This window comes from Lampetra planeri, chromosome 55 (genome assembly GCF_965212315.1).
Source record: "Lampetra planeri chromosome 55, kcLamPlan1.2.h2, whole genome shotgun sequence".
NCBI lineage: Eukaryota > Metazoa > Chordata > Hyperoartia > Petromyzontiformes > Petromyzontidae > Lampetra > Lampetra planeri.
The window spans coordinates 5,172,574-5,196,986 of NC_136161.1; the positions used below are offsets into that span (position 1 = coordinate 5,172,574).

Genomic DNA, 24,413 nt, shown 5'->3' on the forward strand with positions numbered 1-24,413 from the left:
CCTGGAATGCACCGCGTGCAGTACTCGCATCTAGGGTAGATGTTGTACTTCGAGTTGAAGGTGCCCTCAGGGCACGGCTGGCAGCCAGTCGGTGAGTCCGCGGTGCACCAGGCGGATTTAAAGTGTCCTGTCACCCAATCACGAACACAGACACTCATGTAAAATGACGTCTGTTAGCTCCTGTTTATTTTTACAACTTGGTACACTGTGGCTGGCCACTCTCTAAGGGTAGCAACGATTGGCTACGGTGTGAAAACTGTTCAACAGGAATACAAGATTACTCTTTGGTTTTTGCGGTAAAGTCACGTAGGTACAAAAAATAATAGCTCACGACGTTTCAATCGCAACACAAGCAATCGTCATCAGGTGGGACAACTACAGCAAAAAAAAAACTTCTGAAGTAGGCATACAAGATTGTTCACACGAATTTCAAAGTAGGGTACCCATGTTAATCTGAGCCTACAGAGAACTAGCATTAGTCAACAAAAACGTCAATGTCCACAGCTCCTAAATGCAATAGCATCGTAAGACAATACAATAAAAAAGTGAACATTAGAGTTTGTTGTCGAGGTTAATGCGTTGAGGTTGGAGGTATTCAACATGCGGAAAGATATATTGGGGAAGGGGGGCATGTCCAGAATATTTGAGGTATCAAGGGCCGATGGTAGAGTGTTAAATGGGCTGCCATTCATTAGCATTACGCCGTGGCCAGGAAGGTTTCACTAAGAATGCTTACTGACAATGCAAGAAGGGGAGAACATTTTGCGTGAGATGGATAGTAATGGAATTTGGAAATTGGCCACTCAAGCATTGGTGTGTACCACAGTTAATGGTGCTGTAGTATTAATGATCCCCCCACCTCCATTTATCACGGTTGGCTATGTACAGAGCAAAAGAAGTTCAACATTCATGATCGATTTTGTTTCCGCAATCATTTTGATTTCTTACCAGGAGTACACTGATCACAGCAGAGGCCATTCACTTCATATTGCGTGGAGTGATTGCAAAATCCTTGTGCCGTATGTATGACTCCAATCAGCCACAACACCTGGTTTGAGAGCACACAACGCGTACACGCAGACATAAACATAAATGGTGGTGACGTCACCATCGTGCATGTACCAGGCCAGGTGCACTTTGGGGTCACGGGAATTGTCAAAGTCTCGCTGACAGGAGGTCACGGGCCAGACCTAGGTGCCATGGGTTGACTTAGATGATTGGAAGATGCACCAGCTGTGCCCCCTATTGTGCCAAATAGATGCATTTTAGCTGCCTGGCGCTCTGCGCTATGTGCGCATCACTTCTCTGCCTTCCGTTGTTGTTGGAGGGTGACTGCCTCCAACTGCCCAGCAGCGCCCTTCACGAACTTCCTGTTCCACAGAAGCTTATTTTGACACCGCTGGTACCAGTCTTAGGCAAGTTAACTCAGCTCCACATCCTCCAGTGGCGGATCAGTCCATCTCTTCTCTAGCCCGTGTCGTGCCCGTTTAACCCCCTCTATTTGGCTAAACAAAAGCTGCTTGGGCATGCGGTAGCTGGGCATGCAGGCTACATGACCCAGCCAATCCAGCGTGGTTGAACCCAGGATGGAACGTTGGTAGACTTGCCTGAATGTTTCTAACGGCACAGATGTTCAATTAGAGCGGTCCACGTTTCGCAAGCATAGAGAAGGGAGGGCATTATGTGGCCTAGAAGATACGAAGCTTCATCTGGTGCAACAGATCAGGTAGTTTCCATGCGGCATTACGCAGCCAATGAAAGATAATGCTACCCGACTGATGCGTAGTGAGCCCTCTTTTGTCAAACTGTAGCTGGTCATATGCACACTGCCCAGGTATGGAAAACGTGTACAAAGACAAAGATCCCCCGTCATAGCCTTAACACATTGTTAAGGCAAATGCTGTTAGCAAGCACCTAGGAAGTCCGGAACAGAACGCGAGGGGGTGGGTGGCCAGCACCACGCCCAGCTGCCTTTGTCTCCCTAGTGGTGATGCTTACAAATTACACCAGGTACTGAGTTGAGGCTTAGTTCACCTAGGTGAGGCCCAGGACCAGTTCTGATAATCTTTACTCGTGTTGACCATGAGCGGGAATCGAACCATGGTTGCCAGGTTCGTAGTGCAGCGCGCTAACCACTACACACACGTACACACACGTGTGTAGTGTGCACGCAGACATGAACACATACATTTCCTCCGCCTGGCGATGTTGACACCACAACGTTAATAATCGATTTGGCAAATGTGTTAAGTCGTTTGGTCAAAGTGTGAAAGTGGAAGAGATGTTGGTCGATGGTCGAGACTAACGATGGAGTGGCTGCCAAAGGAGGGGAACGGGCGCTTGGGAGGTCATCCGTCACCGTGGAGATGGAGGAGTGAAATTAGCTCGAGTGGCTGTTGAACGAACATTTTTATCACCACGGGAACGTCCTATCGGGCGTGTTGCCTCATTTGGCTGCTACTTCTACAAACGTTTAATTTTACCAGGTACAGCCCACTGAGCTGTTTAGCTCTTTTCAAGAAGCCACCTAGCTTTCACAGATGATAGTTAAAGAACGTGGCTAATCGTGTGGACATTAATTGCGGCCTAATAATTTAAATGCACGTTGATTTTGAATGTGGAGGGGAAAAACCGGAGGACCCAGAGAAAAATCCACGTGACTACCATCGAGAGAGAGAGACACGCCAACTCCAAATATACAGCAGGTGTGACGGTCGGGAACGAACCCAAGACTTAACTTCAAATAAAAAAACTCAACTTTTTATTTCTTTTATATAAAAGTCAAAAATTGCGTGTGGGTTTGTGTGTGATCGCGCGCTTGGCTCTCTAACGGTGGGGCTTATGTGAAAAAGAAATAGCCAGGTACCACGCCGTAAGCCCCACGGTGAGCAAGCGCTCTTCCTTTTTCACATCCATCAACTTTAAATGAGTTTAATTAGCGATTTAGTGCGATTTGAGTGCGCTTCCCTTTTATTTATTTAGGACGCGTGCACGACGATTCCAATTCGCACGCCTTTGATGGGAGTGAGGGGGACATTTTCTTTCGCGTTCTAAATGCTATAAAAATACACTAAACGCTGACGTTAATTCTTCACTGTGTGATGTCCCTCCCACCCCGATGCATTCAGTTATTACTACTATACAGTCGCTAGATGCTACCACTATAGGCCGTAGATATTACTGCAGAGCGGCCGGGGAGATCGTGGCTGGGGGGGGGGGGGTAGCAGCCCAGCCCCAGCCTGCCAAGGTGTCACCTCGGCCGGCTGGACAGATCTAGGCGAGGCCGGAGGCTCTGCACGGGACTGGGCCTCACCATGCCACTCTGTCAGGTGAGTACTTTGTGCTATACAGTCGATAAATACTGCTATAGAGTCAGCATGTACTTCTCTAGTGATAGCAGATACCACCACAGTCGGTATGCACTGATGCAATCATAGCAGGTACCACCACAGTATGCACTGCTGTAATCATAGCAGGTACCACCACAGTATACACTGCAGTGAAAGCAGGTACCACCACAGTATGCACTGCTGTAATCATAGCAGGTACCACCACAGTATACACTGCAGTGAAAGCAGGTACCACCACAGTATGCACTACTGTAATCATGGCAGGTACCACCACAGTCAGTACACACTGCTGTTAGATTTTTAAGAGTAGTTTTGAAATATTTAAAGACCCGGGCAACGCCGGTTACTTCCCACTAGTTTACTTATATGGCTCTATTTCTGAAGCAACCTGGCCACAAATGATCGCTCAACGAAGTGACTTACCATCGCGTGGAAATATAAAGTGGCCAAATAATCTAAACGCACGTCGATTCTATGGAGGGGAAAACTGGAGGTCCCAGAGAAATATCCACGTGACCACCAGGGGGTGTGGTGGGGGAGAGACAAACTCCAAATATACAGCAGGCGTCAGTCAGTCACGGTCGTGGTAGAATCCAAGACCTCCGGCTGTCCAGGCGAACGAGATAACATCTCACCACCGCGGCGCCCCAGACCTTCGCCTAGAGCAGCAGCGAAATGTTAATTCTGGTTGTATACTCACAACAACGTGGACGGCGACAAACGACATTTTGACTTGATAAGTTGGTCCTGGATGACACGCGCTTGCGCCTTGGAAATAGTGCCGTAAGTGCCAAGGTAGAAGAACAGTTGGCTTCTGTAACTTGCTGTTTGGATCGCGTCCTGCTGAATCTCAGCCTGATGACTATCTTGCTCGTTTGCTCGACTGAGTTTTGTCAGGACGTTCATTGTAGTATTTAATCAATCTGGGCACATTAGAAAAAACGGAACAAAAATCTCAATGTTAGAACATTGTAGCCTGTTGGTGTGTGTACACATGTGGTCTGCGTATGTGTGTACACGTGAGTGTGTGTACACGTGTGTGTGTGTGTACACGTGTGTGTGTGTGTGTACACGTGTGTGTGTGTGTACACGTGTGTGTGTGTGTGTACACGTGTGTGTGTGTTATGGTGTACCTGTGTGTGGGAAGGGGAGTGGTTAGCGCGCCGCGCTGTGAACCCGGCGACCCGAGTTCGATTCCCGCTCACGGGCAACAGCACCAGTGACGATTAACTGAACCGGTCTTGGGTATTTCCTAGGTCGACTCAGCCCTAAATGAGAACCTGGTGCGATGTGTAAACATCGCCACTAGGGAGACAAAGGTGGCCGGGTGTGGTGCTGGTCACGATCCCCTCGTGTGCCCTGCCGGCCTTCATAGGTGCTCGCTAACAGCACTTGCCCCTACAGTCTGTTGAGGCTAAATGGGGGATCCTTGTCTTTGGAGGGGCGAGTGAGAGGTTTGTGTGGGTGAGACGGAGAGAGGGAGACAGTGGAGAGTGAGGAGGTGATATAGACGATACGGGGGATCTCGCCCTGTGGTTTATCATGCGTTGTAGGTATTACAATTGATGTTTTATTACAAAATTATACAGTAATTTGTATATCTCGTGTTACAAAAGTTGGAACATTTTTGGGCTGAAACATATCTAAAATTTTAACACGGTAGTCAGTGAGAAAACGACGATCGTTTAACAATTGTTCACTTACAGAGCAATTTTCGGGAAGTGAACACGATACTGGCAAGAAACTTCGCACGATGTAGCTGTTGACCCCGAGCTATAAATGCCCTGAGAGTGGCATTGCCTTTGTGCTGTTCGCCTTTTGGCGTTCACTGGTCTAACACTGTTGGAGACTAGGCACTAGAGAAAGCTGTCTTTGATATGGACCAATCAGTTTCAAAGACAATGCATCATACATTACCAGAGCATGATTTTGTTTGCATGTCCGCAAATACGCGTGGTTAATGCAGACATGATTCCTTGCAAAAGGTTAATTTAACACGTAGGCGGCCTGGAAGCGTATTATTAAATAAGATGCATTACAATTCCTTATAAGGGAAACAAGCACTAACTGATTATTAATGTAGCATAATCACAATAGAACACATTCCAAATGATTACTAATCTACAACTCGCATCGTAACAATAGCCTTATTACTAATCAAGTATATAATTACAATAACCCCCCCCTCAAATCTTTGCACCTGATGAGTTAATGAGTTAATGATGACGTCACCCTGCTGCTGCTCTATATAAGAACGGGAGACACAGCAGAGCCTCACCATTCTGGCGAATTGCCCGATGATGCTGGATGCAATTACCAGCGAAACGTCGTACTCAAATTGTAAATGTTGTGGTTTCACGCTTCAACACACCAGTGGGCTAAAGCAGTGAACTATTTGTCTTTTGTCAACGTGACACTTTTTTTTACTGATTGGCCGTGTCGGGTGGTGGAGGGTTACGACACATTTATAAATAACGCGATCTAAACCCAAAAATCGTTGATTATGAAAAGGTTAATGTTTGGTGTTTTAACAGCTTAACACCTGTTTTATTGGCAGAAAGGGTAAAACTAATTCTTACATTTTGATACTGGCAAGAAGGTCCCATGATGTATCTTGCTCATTAAACGAGACACGCCTGTACAGCTAATGCTCCCCGCTTTTACCCAACGGGGGATTAAAGTTACGAGGGGCCTAAGGCTGATAGGAGGGAAGGCCCTAAGAATGTATGGCTACACATTGCAAAGAAAATGTGTAAACTAACAAATGCATTTTAATCAAGGAAAATTTCACCTCCGAGCAGCACGGTTGGATAGGTACGATGCAATAGAAATTCAACATACGTACACACGGTGGGACGGAGAGTCTTACAGGAGGGCCTACAACACAGCCGAAGGCCTCGTTCGCCTGTGGGTTAATCTTGTCCAGCGTTTGTCTTTGCTGTGTAAGTCTGGCACAGCAAGCAAGGTGACTTAGGGGCAATAACAACAACAACGACCATTCACCACTAAGTGTTGGTGACGTCACCACGCTTGTGCCAGGCTATGTGCACTTTGGGGCAATAGCTTTTTAAGCTGAGCTGCTCTTCTTGGTTCTTTCGGTAAAGTCACGTAGAAGGGAAGTAATAAAATAAAAAAACATAATAAAATAATTCTCACGACGTTTCGGCCACAACACAAGCAGCCGTCCTCAGGTGAAGACCAGGTCTGTCGAGGCGACAGCGTCTAAATGAAACACCACCACGCTTGGCGCACTTTTCCCCCCCTTCCAACCCAGCTTAAATAGACGCCCCAAGCGTGGTGGTGTTTCATTCAGACGCTGTCTCCCCGACAGACCTGGTCTTCACCTGAGGACGGCTGCTTGCGTTGTGGCCGAAACGTTGTGAGAATTATCTTATTATGTTTATTTTATTATTTTATTATTTCCATTCTACGTGATTTTACCGAAAGAACCAAGAAGATATTTATAACTGCTTTTAATGCTTCGTTTGTTGACCTTTCCCGCATCTCCGATTTGCGCGCTTGGCGACGTGCCAAGTTCAACAGTTAATACAGCTACTTCCTCAAAGGCTATACGAATAGGTTTTCCCCTATTTGGCAATAAAACAGGCGTTAAAATACGCTTGGGTTCTTTCGGTAAAGTCACGTAGGTATAAAATATAAAATATACCTACGTGACTTTACCGAAACAAAGAGTATGGATTCCTGCAGTCACGAAAGCTTCAAAGCAAAGCGTTAAAATGTTCAAACACCAAACAGAAACCTTTCGTAAGGAATCATGTCTGCATTAACCACACACGGTACTTGTTATGTACGTATGTTGAACTTCTTTCGCCCCATACATCGTCAACCGTGCTGATCGGAGGTTACATCAGCAAAGCAAACAGGCAGACAATACAGTACACAATATTTTTGTCCCTTTACATAATAAATACAAGTACACATCCGACGAGCCAAACGGCCTTTTGGGAGCGCGTAATTCCAGCAGCATTGGTTCAACGCAATCAAACTATGGATCGGTTTCGACATTTTGTGTCTCATCAAGATAGTCAGGCATGCTTGAACCAATGTTGGATGAATGCATTATGGTTAAAGGCACGTCATACGGATTTCCACTTATTCTTTTCTCAATGACATTTGCTGGCCTACTTTCAATCAACAACATCAATTACTATACTACCGGTCCTCCAAGGGTAACTTATTACACTCCCTAATAGTTAACGTGACTCTATGACAATTATACGCGCAAGTGTCAATGGCTATAAACGCCCGGGGGTTCATGGTCGCTCTTACCTTGTGAGGTTTAAAACAAATTGGTGGACATGAACATGTTTTGAATGTTCAGCGTTCGTGTTGTCCACCTACGCGGTGTCTTTATTATAGGAGGCAAGGGTCTTCGAAGAAAACAACAACAGCAACACCCGTTCGCCACCAAGAAGCGGTGATGTCACCACGGCGCTTGTGCCAAGCTAGGTGCACTTTGAGGCCACGTGAAGTGGCGAAGGATCGCAGACAGGAGGCTACGCGACAGATCCCAAGAGTTTTGAGTTGACTTGACTCGGAAGAATCCAGATTCACCACCCGTGCCTCGCTACTGACTTACAACAATGACGTCGGGTCTAAGCTACGAGAGGACGCGTTGCAGCGCTTTACGAATCTTGCGAGTGTGTGGGGTCTTAGCCAAGTGTCTAACCAACTGTAGGACCACATTAGCTCGTGGATGCTTTTATATAGAGACGTGTTGATGACGGAAACCGGAAAAAAGCCACATTCCAAGATGAACTGGATCTGGTGCAAACTCGATAGCCACGTATTTTGTACATTCTGTCGCACCATGACCAAGAATACGATTGATGATGGTTATCGGAAGCAAAGCGACATTGAGTGAAGGTCAGGCAGAGTCAGGGAGGCCTCGTGAGGGGGGTACATGACTAAACTGGATGCATAGGTGGGGTGGGAAAGTAGGTGAGTGAGTGGGGTGGTTGAGTGCATAGGTGAATGAGTGGGTGGGTGAGTAGGTGAGTGTGTCTATAGGTGAGTGAGTAGGTGGGTGAGTGGGTGAGGGGATAGGTGAGTGAGTGGGTGAGTGGATAGGTGAGTGGGTGGGTGAGTAGGTGAGTTGGTGGGTGCATAGGTCAGTGAGTGCGTGAGTGGATAACAAGGACGTGCGGTCAGGGGAGGCAGAGCCTCGCCTGTCATACTCCAATGAAAATAGCTGTTACGAAAAGTAAAAAACAATACAATTAAGATGTTTACACTAATCTGTGTTATGTCGTTTCTGTATGATTCTAATCATTTAGAAACGTATAGTTGTGACGTTCCTCCTATCTTGATGCTGGTGGTGTAGGTGGATTCTTTTTCAATGGGATGGGAAGTCATGGAACTCTGCGATGGTCCTCTTCACATATTTGTCCAAGACAAATATCGGGTGGGAGTGGCTCGTTGTGAGGTTGCATCCATGGATGTGGTAGCGGCCGGCATGTAGGAGACAACACAAACGTTGGTTTCTTGGAGCGCCAGGACATCAATGTTACGTGGGTGTTCATTACAATCGCGAGATACTCCTCGTACTTCGCCCGGGAGAGTCGTTCAATCATCAGTTGGGGAGAATCCTCGTCCCAGGGCTTCTATGGCGCATTATTTGGCCCTGAGGAGGCCCATTAGGGTGGCTTGTATTGTTGCTCTGGAGACGGGGAGATCGATGATCGGTGTTCGATCGCCACAGCGATGGCATTCGTCGTGATTTGTAGCTGAATAGAGTGGGCTGCATGTCCTCCACTCCTTCTGTGACTTTAGCGACCGACTAGGAACGTATGACGTCAGCGATGCTTGGGCGCCGCGGTGGCGAGATGTTAACTCCCTCGCCTGACATGCATGGCGTCCGTGTCGGTGATCGAACCCACGACCTCCAGCATACCAGGCGAGGGAGTTAACATCTCGCACCGTGGCTCCCAGTGGCCTATAAGGCACTCAGTGGGTTCGCCTCGCGATGTCTGCAGGAGCCGGTCCGTGTTTACTCCGCAACGCGGTCCCTGAGATCTTCAAGGACCTCGAGATCGTCAGGTCGCCTTCTTCTAAGGACTCCGAGGTCAAGGTTGCAGAACGAACATATTGTGAAGGTCGCGCTCATTATGTACACAAAGTGCTCGCTACATATGAACCACAATACGTCCTAGCTGATCTCGTCAAGGAGGATAAACCATCATCACGCAAACTCCGGTCATCATCCTCACAGCTTTGTCTCAGGCATCGTAGAAACCCTTATTTTGCACACAAAACCGGTTTAAGGAGGGCCACGCTAACCATGAAACCCAAAAATATTCGCTTCTCTCTACAGCCACGAGTCCGGCAGGTGTATTGTGGAGGCGATTACGATACGAGCCCAGGGAGGCATTAGCGAACTGAAAGCCCCATCACTAAGTCAACAGCGACTTCTCCTATTTTGAACTGGGTCGGCCCAGTGGAATGGTCATGAATGCAGCGACCTGAGTTCTATTGAAGGTCACGGCTGACATCTGTGGCGAGAGCGATAACTGAGCGGGTCCTGGTAACCCCCTTCACCAACCCGCACTGGGCATGGTCAGGCAATGTGGTGAATTGAGAATGTAGCCGTATAATAATCGTTTAGTGACAATTGATGACTCGATCTATCAGATCGCCTGGTTCGTTCTCGTCCGTACTTTATTCAGCCACCACACCTGCAGGTCACGAAACTTATTTTAAACTCTTTGGTTCTATCGGTAAAGTCACGTACGTATCGAAAGAACCAAAGATTATGGATTCCTGCAGTCACGAGCTTGAAATCAAGATTGAAACTAATTTTGTCACACTGCTCGAATTTAGAATTCCTATGGTCTCTTATCGCAGTTTCCGAAAACCTTGCCGGTTGTTGCTGGCCACCTGGCGTAAGGTGCAGCCCTGTAATTGCTTGGCTCACGCCACCGTTGGCAGAAGAGCGTCAACTGGAGGAAGAGGGGAGAGGGAATTCTGGTCTCCACTTGCACGCTGGCCAGGCGACTTGGAACACTGTGGTGGTGTTCCCGTGTCCTACCACCACCACCACCCGTGTACCACCACCACCACTACCCGTGCACTATTACCACTGTTCGTGTACCACCACGACCACCACCCGTGTACCACCACCCGTGTACTTCAACTGCCCGTGTACCACCACCACCACCCGTGTACAACCACGACCACCCATGTACCACCACTGCCACCCATGTATCACCATCAACCGTGTACTACCTCCACCAGTGTACCACCACCACCCTTGTACCACAACGACACAATCCATATACCGCCACCACCCTGCTGTGTAGACAGAGGCGGGTGGGGATGGGGAGAGCGGAGGATTGTGGGGGATGAGGGGGATAAGATGTCAAAGGTCACAGAGCGCCTGCGTGTCTGTTTGTTGCACCGTACGTAGCCAACCGCGCTAATCGGAGGTGCGGGGGAAGGACAACGAACTAAAAACTCAAATCAGTTTTAAAGAAATGAGATTTCAATCTAGATTTAGGCGGTTACTTGCCCACGCCATTGCGTCGGGCAGATTCAACCCGTTGCAGTCTGCATTCTGGAAGTTCCACAGCAGTGAGACGGCGCTACTGAAGATCACCGATGACCTTTACAAGATCACGGATGACCTCTACAAGATCACGGATGACCGGTGCTCCGCAACATTGGTTGGACTCGATCTCTCAGCCTCCTTCTACACCATCGACCGTGAGACACACATCGGGCGGCTGAGGTCACGGTTTGGTGTGTCGGGTACGACACTGGAGTGGATTAAGTCATAACTAGACGGTCGATCACAGTTCATCAAACTGGGTGGCGAACATAAGTATAGGTTTTCCCCTTTCTTACAATTAAACAGGTGTTAAGATGTTCAAACAAATGTTGCAACACCCAACAGAAACCTTTTGCAAGGAATCATGTCTGCATTAACCACACATACTTGTGGTGAGCATGCTCTGATAATATATATTACCAGAGCAAGTTTTCGTTTGCATGTTCACCACAAGTGCTGTGTGGTTAATGCAGTAACTTTATTCCTTGCAAAATGTTTCTGTTTGGTGTTTGAACATCTTAACACCGTTTAATTACCAGCAACGATAATACGTTTTCTTACATGAGTGACGAACAGTCATCGCCTACATATGTACACACATATGTAAGAAACTATCCCATAAATCAAGTGCCGAACCAGGAGATGAAAATAGAACCAGAAACCTCCGATTTGCAATTTCAAATCGTTAACGACGACACTATGCCAGCATCCCAATAGAGTGTAGTTGTGGCACATTAGGAATGGATCACTCTCTTAATTATATCCTTGCGCAGCAAGGGAGTAAAGTGTGGTTCTGTGAAATTCCTGATGTGCTGTGCAGTGCATCAATGCATGTGTAGTGACATAGAACGGTCACTACTGTGTCGGCCCGTAGGAGGGCTGGGGGCCCCAAGGGGGTGCCTGGGGGGTCACGTGGTGGAGGGATCCGGACCTTCCCAGAGGTGGGGGAAGTGAGGCGTGTCCTGGGAAGGGAGGCGTGGCCTGGAGAGAGCCAGCCACGCCGGGGCGGAGCCGGCCACGCCAAAGCAGATATAAGCGTGGTGTGAACGCAGAGCGAGGCTGTTGTACTGTACTCCAAAGAGAAAACATCATCGGTCGTCAAGTCCCGAGTCGTCGTCCTGGGCCAGGCAGGCCGTTGCCTGCCTGGTCCAGTCTGTGTCGCGTTCCAGAGTGTTAGTGAGTTGAGGAAGGTGGTCACCACCTCATGTACAGTGTTATATTACTTACCGTTAATAAATAGTGTTGCCTCCAAGCTGCGTGTGTGTGCACCTAATTCGAACCCACTACATTTGGCGTCAGAAGGTGGAAAAATAAATATTGCTAGGTGTTATCCTAGGGAAGTAAAATGGGCACACGAAAAACAAATATAAAACTCACCTGGACGCCTTCGTACAACGGGGACGGTGTGACGACCATCCTTCGGACAGCCCCGGGGATGGCAGCCCCGGTGACAGAGAGAGATGGCGCTGCACGCGGAGCGGCGGGACTGGCATCGCACTGCTGCTTCGCCGCCATCGGGAACGGAGCGACGGAGCCGCGGGGAGAGGACACCATCGTCGCTGCGGGGGCTTGCGGGGGAGGCCCGGGCATGCGGGCCACGCGGTGGGCCCGCCATTTCGGCGGCTGGTCGGGGCGCGGTTCCCGCCAAAACTCCGCTCCCGCCAACTCGAAGGCTGGTCGGGTCGCGGTTCCCACCAAAACGCCGCTCCTGCTTCCGAAATGCCGCTCCCGCCGACATCAACGCCTGCAGAGGGGGAGTTCCAGTCTTCTGCTCGAGCGCGAGAGGTGGATGGGTTCGCAAGAGCAGGCCGTGTTCACCATGAAAGATTCTTCGGGCCGTCCCAGTGCTCCACCTTGCCGCCCTCCGCTATTCACAGTCGCCAGGCGAGTCGTGACATGACAAGCACCCGTCCCCAAGAAAAATAATAATAACTTCACCCATCTTGCGTGTGCCGGGTTGCGATCGCGGGTGTTTTTTTTTACTCGCTGGTTTGCGGAGCGTGTTCGTCCGGTTGTGTGCGTGATAAATTGACGCGGCTTCCATGCGGGTGTCTGCTTGTAACAAGTGTTGTTGTTAATTACGGCGTCGAGATCGGTATCTTCTGGGTGTAGTTAATGATTAATTCGTTGTTGGGTGCCCCGAGCTCTGCTGATATCCTGTAGGTTGCCGTGTTAATGACTCGTGTTGTTACATCGTTTTGTTGCGAAATCGCCATTGTTATTGTGTATACTGTATGGAGTTTCGCTCGTGATTGTCACGTGTAACTGTAAGAAACTTTGATCGTCATTGTTGCCAAGGTACAGACCGTATGGAGCTTTGCTTGGAATTGTTAACAGTGTATGGACTGTTGGGTACTTGCTTGTGATTATTTACTATGTACGGATTGTCTGGAGTATTGATTGTGTGTGTTGCCATGTGGGGACTGGATGGAGCATTGCGCCAAATGATTGACTGTACGAATTTCATACACTGCATATGCTGTATTAATCAATTCGGCGATTCTTGGGGTTTGTGTATAGTTGTTTTGCTCTCAAAATTCGAATGCCCTGAGTCCCATGGTTAATGTTGAAGGGGTTTTTGAAATGACAGGTTCGGTGTGTTTCAACCTCACTGGTTGGCTCCTGTCCGTTGTTGCACAGATTATGTCTTTTGTGCGGGAATGCCCCTTGTGTTCTACATCGATCGGGGGTGCGTTTCCGTTAATTGCTGTCAAATTGCGTTGCTCTCTCCACTCGGTTGGTACAGCTGCATGCTGCAATGCGAGTCTCGGAGATGATGTGTACGGATACGGGATGTGAGGTGTATTGTTGTGACCATTGAATATTCGGGATCGTCACAAATTGTGCGTACCTGTTCGGCATTGGATCAGTTCTGTGGGAGATCATAATTCAAATTGTATGTGTTGTGATGGTGTTAAATTGCGATGGTGACATGCTGCCAGGGATTTGGAATTGTGGTGCTGGCTGTCACTTATCTTGGGGCGCAGATCCTGACCAGGATGGCCCAGTGAGAGTTGCGTGTCTAACACGAACATTGTGGTCCCGTCATGCTGTGTCTGACGGCTTGACCTGACAGCCCGGAGATCGAGACACTCCGTGGTTTGTCTAGCCTAGTGGGCTGTGCGCTCACATGGCTCAGAGAGTGTGGTCCCGTCATACTGTGTCTGACAGCTTGACCTGACAGCCCGGAGATCGAGACACTCCGTGGCTTGTCTAGCCTAGTGGGCTGTGCGCTCACATGGCTCAGAGAGTGTGGTCCCATCATGCTGTGTCTGATGGCTTGACCTGACGGCCCGGAGAGTGAGACACTCCGAGGTGCGTTGAAACAGTGGGCTGGAGATTCGTAAGGTTCAGGTGGAGTTGTCCTGTTACGTTGGGACTGTATCCCTCAGTTGTTAGGGTGCATGTTGTGCAGTGAGTGAACGATGGGTCGTCTCAGCTCGGTCGGTACAGCTATATGCTGCGATGCGAGTCTTGGAGAGAGACTGGGTCGTCTCAGCTCGGTCGGTACAGCTATATGCTGCGATGCGAGTCTTGGAGAGAGACTGGGTCTCAGCTTGGTCGGTACAGCTATATGCTGCGATGCGAGTCTTGGAGAGAGACTGGGTTAAAATCCCCCCGATATGGCCGACGCGTGCTACTGGTTGTGACGCCGCGTCGGAAAGGCGGTGGGGTGGTAACATAGAAATTCTTCCCCCCGATATGGCCGACGCGTGCTACTGGTTGTGACGCCATGTCGGAAAGGCGGGGGGGGTGCTAACGGGTGACTGTCATGTCCGAAGAGCGGAGGCGGGTGTTCGTTGAGTGATGCCTCAGGAGGGTTTGTTTCTCGTCACAGGAGGCAGTATCTACCTGGCACCTTGGAGTCGCCGGTTATGCCGAACGGCTACGGACTGGGGGGGGGGAGGGAGTGGAGCATGCGTCAGCTACTCCTGCTCCTCCTGTTCTGACTCCTGGGGGGAGGGGCCGTGCCCTTTGGGCCGCTTCTGGTTCCCCAGGCCCGGCCATATGGACTCGTTGAAGACTGGCTGCTCTACATGCCTCTCAGACTCCTTGCTCATTGCCTACGCCGTCGTTCCAATGGCCACACTCACATGTCAGTGCATGCGTGATTCTCACGGGGGGGGGGGGGGGGGGGGGCTGTGCTGGAGCGTAAGTGGGTTAGCCAGTTTTCATGTATATTTGATGTTAATTCCCCGTTTTCTATGCGGTTCCCTTTTACCCTCGTCGATTCTGTATATATTACGTGATTGTATTTCTTATCGGTCGCCGGTCATTTATTGATGTTGCTGGTTCGGAGGCACACCTTTTCGATGTTTCACAATTGTGTTACAGCCGGGGACGGCTGTGTGTTTATACAGGGGGGGGTGATGTAGTGACATAGAACGGTCACTACTGTGTCGGCCCGTAGGAGGGCTGGGGGCCCCAAGCGGGTGCCTGGGGGGTCACGTGGTGGAAGGATCCGGACCTTCCCAGAGGTGGGGGAAGTGAGGCGTGTCCTGGGAAGGGAGGCGTGGCCTGGAGAGAGCCAGCCACGCCGGGGCGGAGCCGGCCATGCCAAAGCAGATATAAGCGTGGTGTGAACGCAGAGCGAGGCTGTTGTACTGTACTCCAAAGAGAAGACATCATCGGTCGTCAAGTCCCGAGTCGTCGTCCTGGGCCAGGCAGGCCGTTGCCTGCCTGGTCCAGTCTGTGTCACGTTCCAGAGTGTTAGTGAGTTGAGGAAGGTGGTCACCACCTCATGTACAGTGTTATATTACTTACCGTTAATAAATAGTGTTGCCTCCAAGCTGCGTGTGTGTGCACCTAATTCGAACCCACTACACATGTGTGTACAGCAGCATGTGATGACTGAGTCGGGCCTGTAGGTGGCTGGCAGGGTTATTGATTGACCACGTGGATATACGAGTCACATGGTTAATGGCGGCTCGGGAGCAAGGCTGGTTGTAACACACGTGTTGTTGCATTTTACAGGTAAAGGACCGAAAGGTTTTTTTGATCGTTATATAAATGTTCTAGACTTGTTCTAGACTTGTTCTAGACTTTAAGCTTGGCTTTGAATTGTTCGTTTGTGATATATGCAATTAAAGGCGTTTTAGCACTGTGCATTGTAAAGGGATGACGCACTGCAATTACTTACTGTCATTGTATTTCTCTCACTCTAATACTGTTTAGTCTATAACCATGCCCATGTACCCAGAGTATGACTACTTGCAATGCTATTGAGAATCGAACACATGTAAAGTAGTAAGCTGTACAATGGTGATATACAGTATGTATACTGTACACATACAGTACATATAATGGGTGTAAGATACCGATATAAGTGGATGGTATAGATAGACATACAGCTTAGGATTAAATGAATATTCGAATAGTGATGTGCAAATGTGATTGTCAAAGACAAAGATGGTTTATCAGTAGTAGAATTGGGTTTAAGAGAAAACTGTGATTGAATGACCGCGCGGATACAACCAGCCACATGGTTAATGGCGACTCGGAATAATTGCTGTGTGTGACACGTCCTGGTGCATTTTTCAGAGTGACGGTGCTGTTCTTCCCAAGATTGATATTAACCAGAATAAATGTACTTGTCCTCGATTTGGCGCGCCTACCCACGTCCTTCATTTCGAGTGCGCAACATGGTCATGTACTGTATTAGCATTGAAATAGAAAAGAATAGGCAAATATCAGCCAAGAATAGCTTTTATTGGTTACACGGAGTAAAACATGCTCAATGCGTTGGACATAGATACAATGTGGGTCATGTTCAGCAAGGGAGAGGAGGCCTTGGGCTAACTAGCCGTGCTGCTTGGAGTAAGGCCACTGCACCAGAGCGGCGGAAGATGGTAGTGCAGGAAGTACGCCATCAGGAGGAGGCTGCAAGGTGGGCCAAGGCAGTCTCTCTTGCCAAACAAGGACAGTGGACTCGATGGGACAGTGTGGAGAAGAGGAAGATCAGCTGGAAGGATCTGTGGGCCATGGAAGCGAGGCGGTTGAGCTTTTCCATCAGAGCAACATATGACATCCTTCCAACACCAGTTAATCTTCACTAATGGTATGGTGAAGATCCGGACTGTGCCCTCTGTTCCATGCCAGCCAACCTCAGGCACATTCTCACAGGGTGTAAAACAAGCCTCACCCAAGGACGCTACACTTGGCATCACAACCAAGTCCTTAAAAACCTTGCGTCCACCCTGGAGGACAAGCGAGCTGCCACCAACTCCCTACCACCCCCAGCAGCATCACACCCCTTACGGACGACCTTTGTCCGCGAAGGGGCTAAACCACCGAAGAGCGGCTCTACACCAATAGAGCGAGACCAGCTGCGCTTGGCCCGCGACTGGAAAATTCTAGCTGACATTGGCCGGCAACTTGTGTTTCCTCCGGAGATCCCAACCACCACCCTAAGACCTGACATGGTGCTCTGGTCCCGTTCGCTCAAGAAGGTTTTCATCATTGAGCTCACAGTACCCTGGGAGGACACAGCAGATGAGGCTTATGAGCGAAAACATCTGCGCTATGCCGATCTAGCTGTCGAAGCACGGCATCATGGCTGGAACACAGAAGTCCGACCAGTGGAGGTGGGCTGCAGAGGTTTTGTGGAAACATCTACAACCAGACTGCTTAGAGACCTGGGAATTAAGGGCCAGAGCCAGCGTTCGGCAATCAGAGCTGTATCGGAGGCGGCAGAAGGCAGCAGTCAGTGGCTCTGGATGAAGAGGAAAGACCCCAGCTGGGCCCCAAAGTGAGAGGGCCGGGAGGTATGCAGTCAACAATGCTTGACTCAGGTAGGAGGACACCCCTGCCATGCATAGTCCCATGGGATGTTGGCTATCAACAACAAGGCAACTCCTATGACTAATTGGGAATGGGACGCAAGCGTAGGATTGATCACCCTGTCGCTGGCCGCCTTTGGGGAGGGTGTATAGTATGAAAGGCCGAAACACCCTAGGAACCAAAGGGTCACTACTGACGATGCGCTCCCCAAATTTCACCAGGCTCACTGTTCATGAACTCTTGGAAGTGCTTGCACAAAGGATAGTAACATCTCATCCTGTGTTCTTTGGAATCAATGCGTTGATTTATATGATAATTCACCTTCAAATTCCAAGTATTCATTGGATTGTAATACCAACCAAAACTTATCATAAAAGAATGTGATTTTTTCTACAGTAATGTCGATGTCATATATCTTAGCTAGTAATATCAAACTTGTACAATGTCTGCTGATCGTCGTAATGATACATTTCAGCCGCGTGCTGAAGTATACATCTGCACGTGCGCAGACTCGCGGTTGCCCCGAGCAAGCCAAAAATCTTGCTTATCGAAGGGAGTTTCTTTCATATTAACGACTTATTTATTTTATTTACAAATTTTTTTTAAAAAGCAAACAAACACGAAGAGAGTGGCCGCACTGCGGTGCACAAAACAAACAGTAGAGGAGTAGCGGCTGTCTCAACAGCAAACAAGGAAAGCACCTTAGCAACACAGGCTGAGGAAACTCCAAAGTAGCGTGTGTCAAGACAAGCCAGAGACTGCACAGTCACTGCAGTAGAACCGGCGAAGGAAATACTTGTTTAGTATTTGTGTATACGTTATGTTTTTTAATAGAATACAAGCTATGGAATATACGTGTTTTTACCGCTGGATAAAGCTGGGTACTTCCTGCTAGTGATATATAGTTTAATTATTGCAACCAGATTTAATTACACAATGGTTCTGGCAAATGCCCTTATATGTTTACTGTCGTGCAGAATTCCCCCATCACATTAAATAGCATCATAATCTTGCCTTTGCCTAAGAGGATTTAAATTCAGAACTACAATCATGTTTTACAGGCTCGATTGAAGTACATCAAAAAAGTTATCGAGACAAAAACAACTATCGCGTGAAGAATCACATATATTGCAAGTTAAAATCAATCTTTCTTTTTTTTAATATATAAAAGTCTCCGCGTGCTCGCGCTTGCGGGGGATTTGGCTCTCGGACGGTGGCCTTCATGTAGAAAAGAATTTGACAGGCGGCACACCCTAAGCCCCGCGGTGGGAATAGGCTATTTCGTTTTCCCATCCCTAAACTTTAAAGTAGTTTAATTAACACATTTGTGCCGTTTCTATTATTAATTATTTGCTTATTGCGCGACATCGACCGTATCAACTGACGCCAATTGCGTGGCGGGGTAGGCGGACCCTGCCAAGTGATGCGCCTTGGCTCCACCTCACGGGGACATTTCCTTTTACGCGTTTAAAGCCAACACATACACACATAACGCTGCGGATATTTCTTCACAGTGTCACGTCCTCTTCGCCCCCCCCCCCAACACGATGCGTCCAGTTTATACTACAGAAGACTCTCTAGATAATATTTTACTGCTTACATAATATTATTCTTGCACGGGCGTGGGATGCTGGGGGGGGTGGTAACGGCCCAGCCCCTAGCCTGGCAACGTGCCAACTCCGCCGCCTTGCCAATGTAGGCCAGGAGGGAGGCTACGCATGGCACAAGGCCTCAACACGCCTATGGTAAGTACAAATTTCCAAGCTTCTTACACTAACAAATCAAGTCCAATGTTTTCTATTATTAAACACATTTAGTTGACAAACATTACTATAATAATGTTTGTGTGCAGATAAGAACTCACGTTGATTCGCTTACTATTAGCCAGAGGTGTGGACTCGAGTCATGTGACTTGGACTCGAGTCAGACTCGAGTCATGAATTTGATGACTTGCGACTCGACTTGGACTTGCATAACAATGACTTTGTCCCACCTATAGAGATGTGGACTCGAGTCATGTGACTTGGACTCGAGTCAGACTCGAGTCATGAATTTGATGACTTGCGACTCGACTTGGACTTGCATAACAATGACTTTGTCCCACCTCTGCTATTAGCAAACAAATACGTTGGGAGATATTACAATAATAATGTTTGTGCACAAAACTCTTTATTTTTAGCTTTCTAAATTTTCCCTTTTTTTGCTGCGCTTTTATGACGCTGCGACGGTCTGCCAGTCTGTGATGTGGCCATGTACGTCCTTGTGTATGTGTGTGTGTTAGTCCACATGTGTATGTAAGTCTATACATGTGTCACTCTATGTGTGTGTGTAAGTCAATGCGTTTGTGTGAGTCCATATGTGTGTTCATCCATGTCTGTGTATCTCAAGTAGATGTCTGTGTGTCACATGTGTATGTATGTAGGGCTGTGTGTGTGTCAGTCTATCTATGTGTGTGTTCGCCGGTTGGAAACATTTAGGATGGCCTGCCTACGATCCATCCTGGATTTAACCAGGCTGCATTGTGTGAGGAGCTCACAAATCCTTGAAAGATGTGAACAAAGTCCCATCGGTGAGCTCCTCCGCCAGGTAAGGCTGCGTTGCCTGAACCATGCAGGGAAAAAAATGTAAAGGATACTATTTTGTGTGCTTAACTATGTGTTACTTATATTCTCCACAACAATGCTAATGTATATTGTGTTAGCTGATGATGATATCCTAACAGGAACTGTAGAGAAACTCTATCATGAAGCCAGATGTATCTCAGTGTTCACGCCTCTTAACAGGCCTCAGGTATTGAGGCCTTAATAAGGACTAGGAGGGGTCTGATAAAAGGGCTGATATCCGTTTGTCTCAGATTCATTTCCACTGCACACACACTGGACGATGTATTCGATGTTATCGCAAGCATTCAGCATTGACTGAAGTTCGCCTGGGCGTTGCCGGGTTGCTGAGGAGCCTTGGGTGGAAAATTTCTCCATGGAACTGGAGTCGCTCGGAGGGGCATCCTTTTGTTGAACGGAAACACGACGGCAACGCAGCACCATCAGCACCATCAGCACAGCAATCCCGAGGAGGATGCACGCTGCTACTGCAGCTGTCGCTGCATATGCTTGGCCATTTGCAGATACATCTGGGCCTGGTTAACAACAACACGCACACATTGATTAAGAACATCCGGAGAAGTACCGATGAAGAACATGTTCATCATCCCTTGTTGTTGGTAAACCACTGCCGTGTGCACGTAGAATCATCATACCGCTGCAGACGGCGTCGCTGGCGTTCGTGCACGGAGACTGCTCTCGTTCACAGCTTCACAAACACACGGACACACGCGCATGGCCAACAGTTTCAGAAGATGCAGATGTGTACGACAATTTACCGTCACCACTAGGTGGCGAATTTGGATCTTCGCTGAACTCTGTGGCCACATGGAGTGATGACGACTTGCGCAGGGATGGGGCAACCCCCAGCTAAGTTTTTTTTTATAGGGGCTGCCCCTTTCTAACCGTAGTCACTTCTGAAAAATAAGTTAATACCTCAGTAGGCTTTGCCTGGTAGGATGGGGACGGTTCAGTTTTTTTGGTGATTTGTTTGCCTTTCCTGTACTTTGCACTCCTGTCGTGCGGAAACTTATAGCGTCCAAATAAGCAAAGTAATCTAAGCGCAAGTGTTAAGTTGCGTACAGGCAAGCACTCGTTTAAAGAGCCCATCCCTGCCACGTGACGTAGGCCACCCTCTTGCGGGTGGAGCGACAACACGAGCAAATTGTTCAGGCGGTGATTGATGCAAGCGCCGACTCCGGCAACAAATGATCTCCTTGGGTCGCTTCACTGGGAAGAGAATGAAACGAAACAAACCCGGTTAGTCGCCTACAAGTCCAAGATGGCCGCCTTTTTTTTGGTCTGTTTGTTTTGCTGTAACGCTCTTACCGCGTGTCCCCGTCTGGACATCTGTGAAAAAATTGCTTCTCGGCTCATCGGATCCCTCCTCCGGTGTAAATAAAAAATAAAACATATTCTGAGTACGGGGATAACGGGAGATGTCGCGAAGGGTTCTGCACTGGACTCACCGTGTGCAGTTTCGGCAGTGGGACCCGGACTGGTCACTGAACGTGCCTGGAGGACAGTCGGTGCACTTGGTGACGAAATCCGAAAATGAACCTGCAGGGCGGGTAGAGAGGGGGGGACGGAGTATTTGGCTGCTATACATTATCACGTGGTAGGCAAACTTCATTGGGCTATCATTTGTGGCCAGGTCGCTTTTGAAAAAGAGTTTCATTGCTCAGTTGGCCTTAACCAGTAAAATTAAAAATAGTTTACAGTTTGAAAAAATTATGTTTTAGTTTTTCCTTGGAGGAGTATGTTCGAATGACCGTGAGCCCTATTGACCTGGTACCGCATTCACGAGATGTTGTGGGTGTTTTTTTGGTGAACCGATGAGGACGATGATGCAGATTGGTATCTCACACTCGTTCAGCGCCTCCGTGCCGGCTGGGCAGTTTGGACAACACCAGAACAAGGTTCCATTGGCGGAAAATGTCGTGATCTTTTGGTCCTTCCCGCAGCCGCACCTATGGGGAGTAAACGAGATGCGTGCGACCAGGGGCCCTCAGTACCGATCGGCTTAAGCAGCCGGCTATACTTTGTCCCCATTTCCAATGCCCTACGGGATTTACGCATCGGGGATTGCGGACATTTCCACGAGAGACAGTGACGACAACGCTTAAGCCTTCCGTTACGATGAGGTTTTTGTTTTTGTTAAATAAAAAATTCGTTTCAATGTTATCGAGGCGAGAACTCACACGAGACCAGGGTAGAGCCTCAGGCTACACCTAAAAGAAACCTCACCACGGAACATGTTAAGACTGAGGGCATCGCTAAGGTCACAGAGGTCATGGAGCTCTTCTCTGAGAATCTCACGGATTGGGAGCGCAGCAGCTCCTACAGCCTCGTCTCCCACCAATGGCATGCTGGAGTACAGTCGAATTCACTTGTGAGAAGAGTGTAAATTGCTTTATCCCCCATGTAGCCTTTCAACCAACGCCGTAGGCCATGGAGTCCCCCCCCACAGAAAAAATATCTAAATTTGAAAAATCATTTTCGGTCTAAAATATTTTAAAAATTCAATAACACATGGGATGGATTTATTTTTTTACAATAATGTCTAATGGTGTATTGTATTACATTGCTCTGTTTTTTTTCTTTTTGACCTTTTCTTGTTTCATTGTATGTAATGGCAAAGATTAGGGATTAATAAATTACAACCATAACCACAATCACATAAACAGAAATCTATTTCATAGCAATATATTGGGGGGACATTTTGAGCATATTTGAATATTGGGGGGGGGGGGACATACATCCCCCCCCCCAATATTCACCCCAATATATATTATAATGAATGTAATTATAACATATATTGGGGGGTGATGTGTCTTGCTTTCAACAGATGGTTATCGAGCACCTACGAAGGCTGGCACGACACACTATAGCTGCACACATAAAAACGCACTTTTTCACACGAACAAAAAAATATTCACACCCAATCATTTATTATCCTACATGTACCTCGCATCGCGAGTCGGAATGCATTCCTCGATTTTCACCTGGTGACATGCTGCAAAAACGACAAAAACAGGTCATGTTTTCGATTATTTTTTCTCCCGCTTAATCGACATAGGCGCGGCAGATGAATTTATATTCTGAGTTTAAGACCATGCTGGTAAAATGTTATTTAGTGGTATGCACTATCCACCGAGTGGACACAGCCAAAATGAGCATATTGTCACCTGGATAGATGTGCCATTTGATTTAGATTCCTATCAAACTGATTTTGTTGACAATATGGACAAGGTGTTGGCGGTTGCAGAAAACTGTGTCTGGAAAGGGCACACAATTGATTTTGATAACGTTATGATCTGTGTAAAATTAATTATCGTGATTGGCAAAGGTTAAGGAAATCATTTAAATTGATAAAATAAAAAAACTTCATCTTGGCCGATAGTCGTCGACTGAGTATACTGCCTGGAAATGAATTTAATCTAATCACAATAATGATAACGAATCAAAACATCAATTAACTTTAGCCGTTTCAATTTGCTAAGTTGATTTGATCACAATGTAACAACGAACAATGTATTTAATGAACCTTAATCTTTAATTAATCCTCATGATGCTAATTTAAGTAATCTCACAATAAACAATGCTTAACTGAAATAAGTTATTGTTGTAGTGTTTAATATATTAAACTAGTGTAATTGCCCGTCATATGACGGGTTAATAACATATTTATTGAACCAAAAATATTACAATTTGAAGATTGTAGTGAATTTATTTAATTAAAAAAGTCTATATATCACATTTCGTAAAGAACAAATACTCCATTTAAAAAAAACTGTATGATAATCCACGTAGCCTACACAGCGTTACACACAGCATACAGAGTGTCAGGCGTTAGGCACAGGTCACCAAAACTAAATGTATAATGCGTCAGCAATGTTGAATGTCAGGTATGATATTGTTATTTATATTGAATCGTGGGTAGATAGAGACATCAATATCAGATTGACAGCAGTGATGTTGCAAAGCAGTGAGGCAGTGAGAAACGGCCTGAAATGAAAGTGTTACTCTTGTGTACAGGAGCTGAGGGTTCCAGCTGGAATCCCAGATTAATAGAAACCCACCTGCACGAAATCTCCACGTCCATTGTTTGTGCGC

General features: G+C 47.6%; 1 protein-coding gene across 5 annotated transcripts in view; it reads right to left on the reverse strand.

Moving 5' to 3' along the window:
* The window catches only part of LOC144735550 (tumor necrosis factor receptor superfamily member 3-like), a 35,672-nt gene that overhangs the window by 5,837 nt on the left and 5,422 nt on the right, over window positions 1-24,413 (reverse strand). Inside the window, exons 1-5 of one of the 5 annotated variants that reach the window (XM_078617988.1) lie at window positions 7,641-8,032; window positions 6,196-6,298; window positions 4,051-4,273; window positions 949-1,048; window positions 2-127 (exon numbers count right to left, since the gene is read on the reverse strand). In XM_078617988.1, the coding sequence (XP_078474114.1) occupies window positions 2-127; window positions 949-1,048; window positions 4,051-4,077 (253 nt within the window). In that variant the 5' untranslated portion in view covers window positions 4,078-4,273; window positions 6,196-6,298; window positions 7,641-8,032. The other 4 variants (XM_078617985.1, XM_078617986.1, XM_078617987.1 and 1 more) reach the window with 4 other exon arrangements.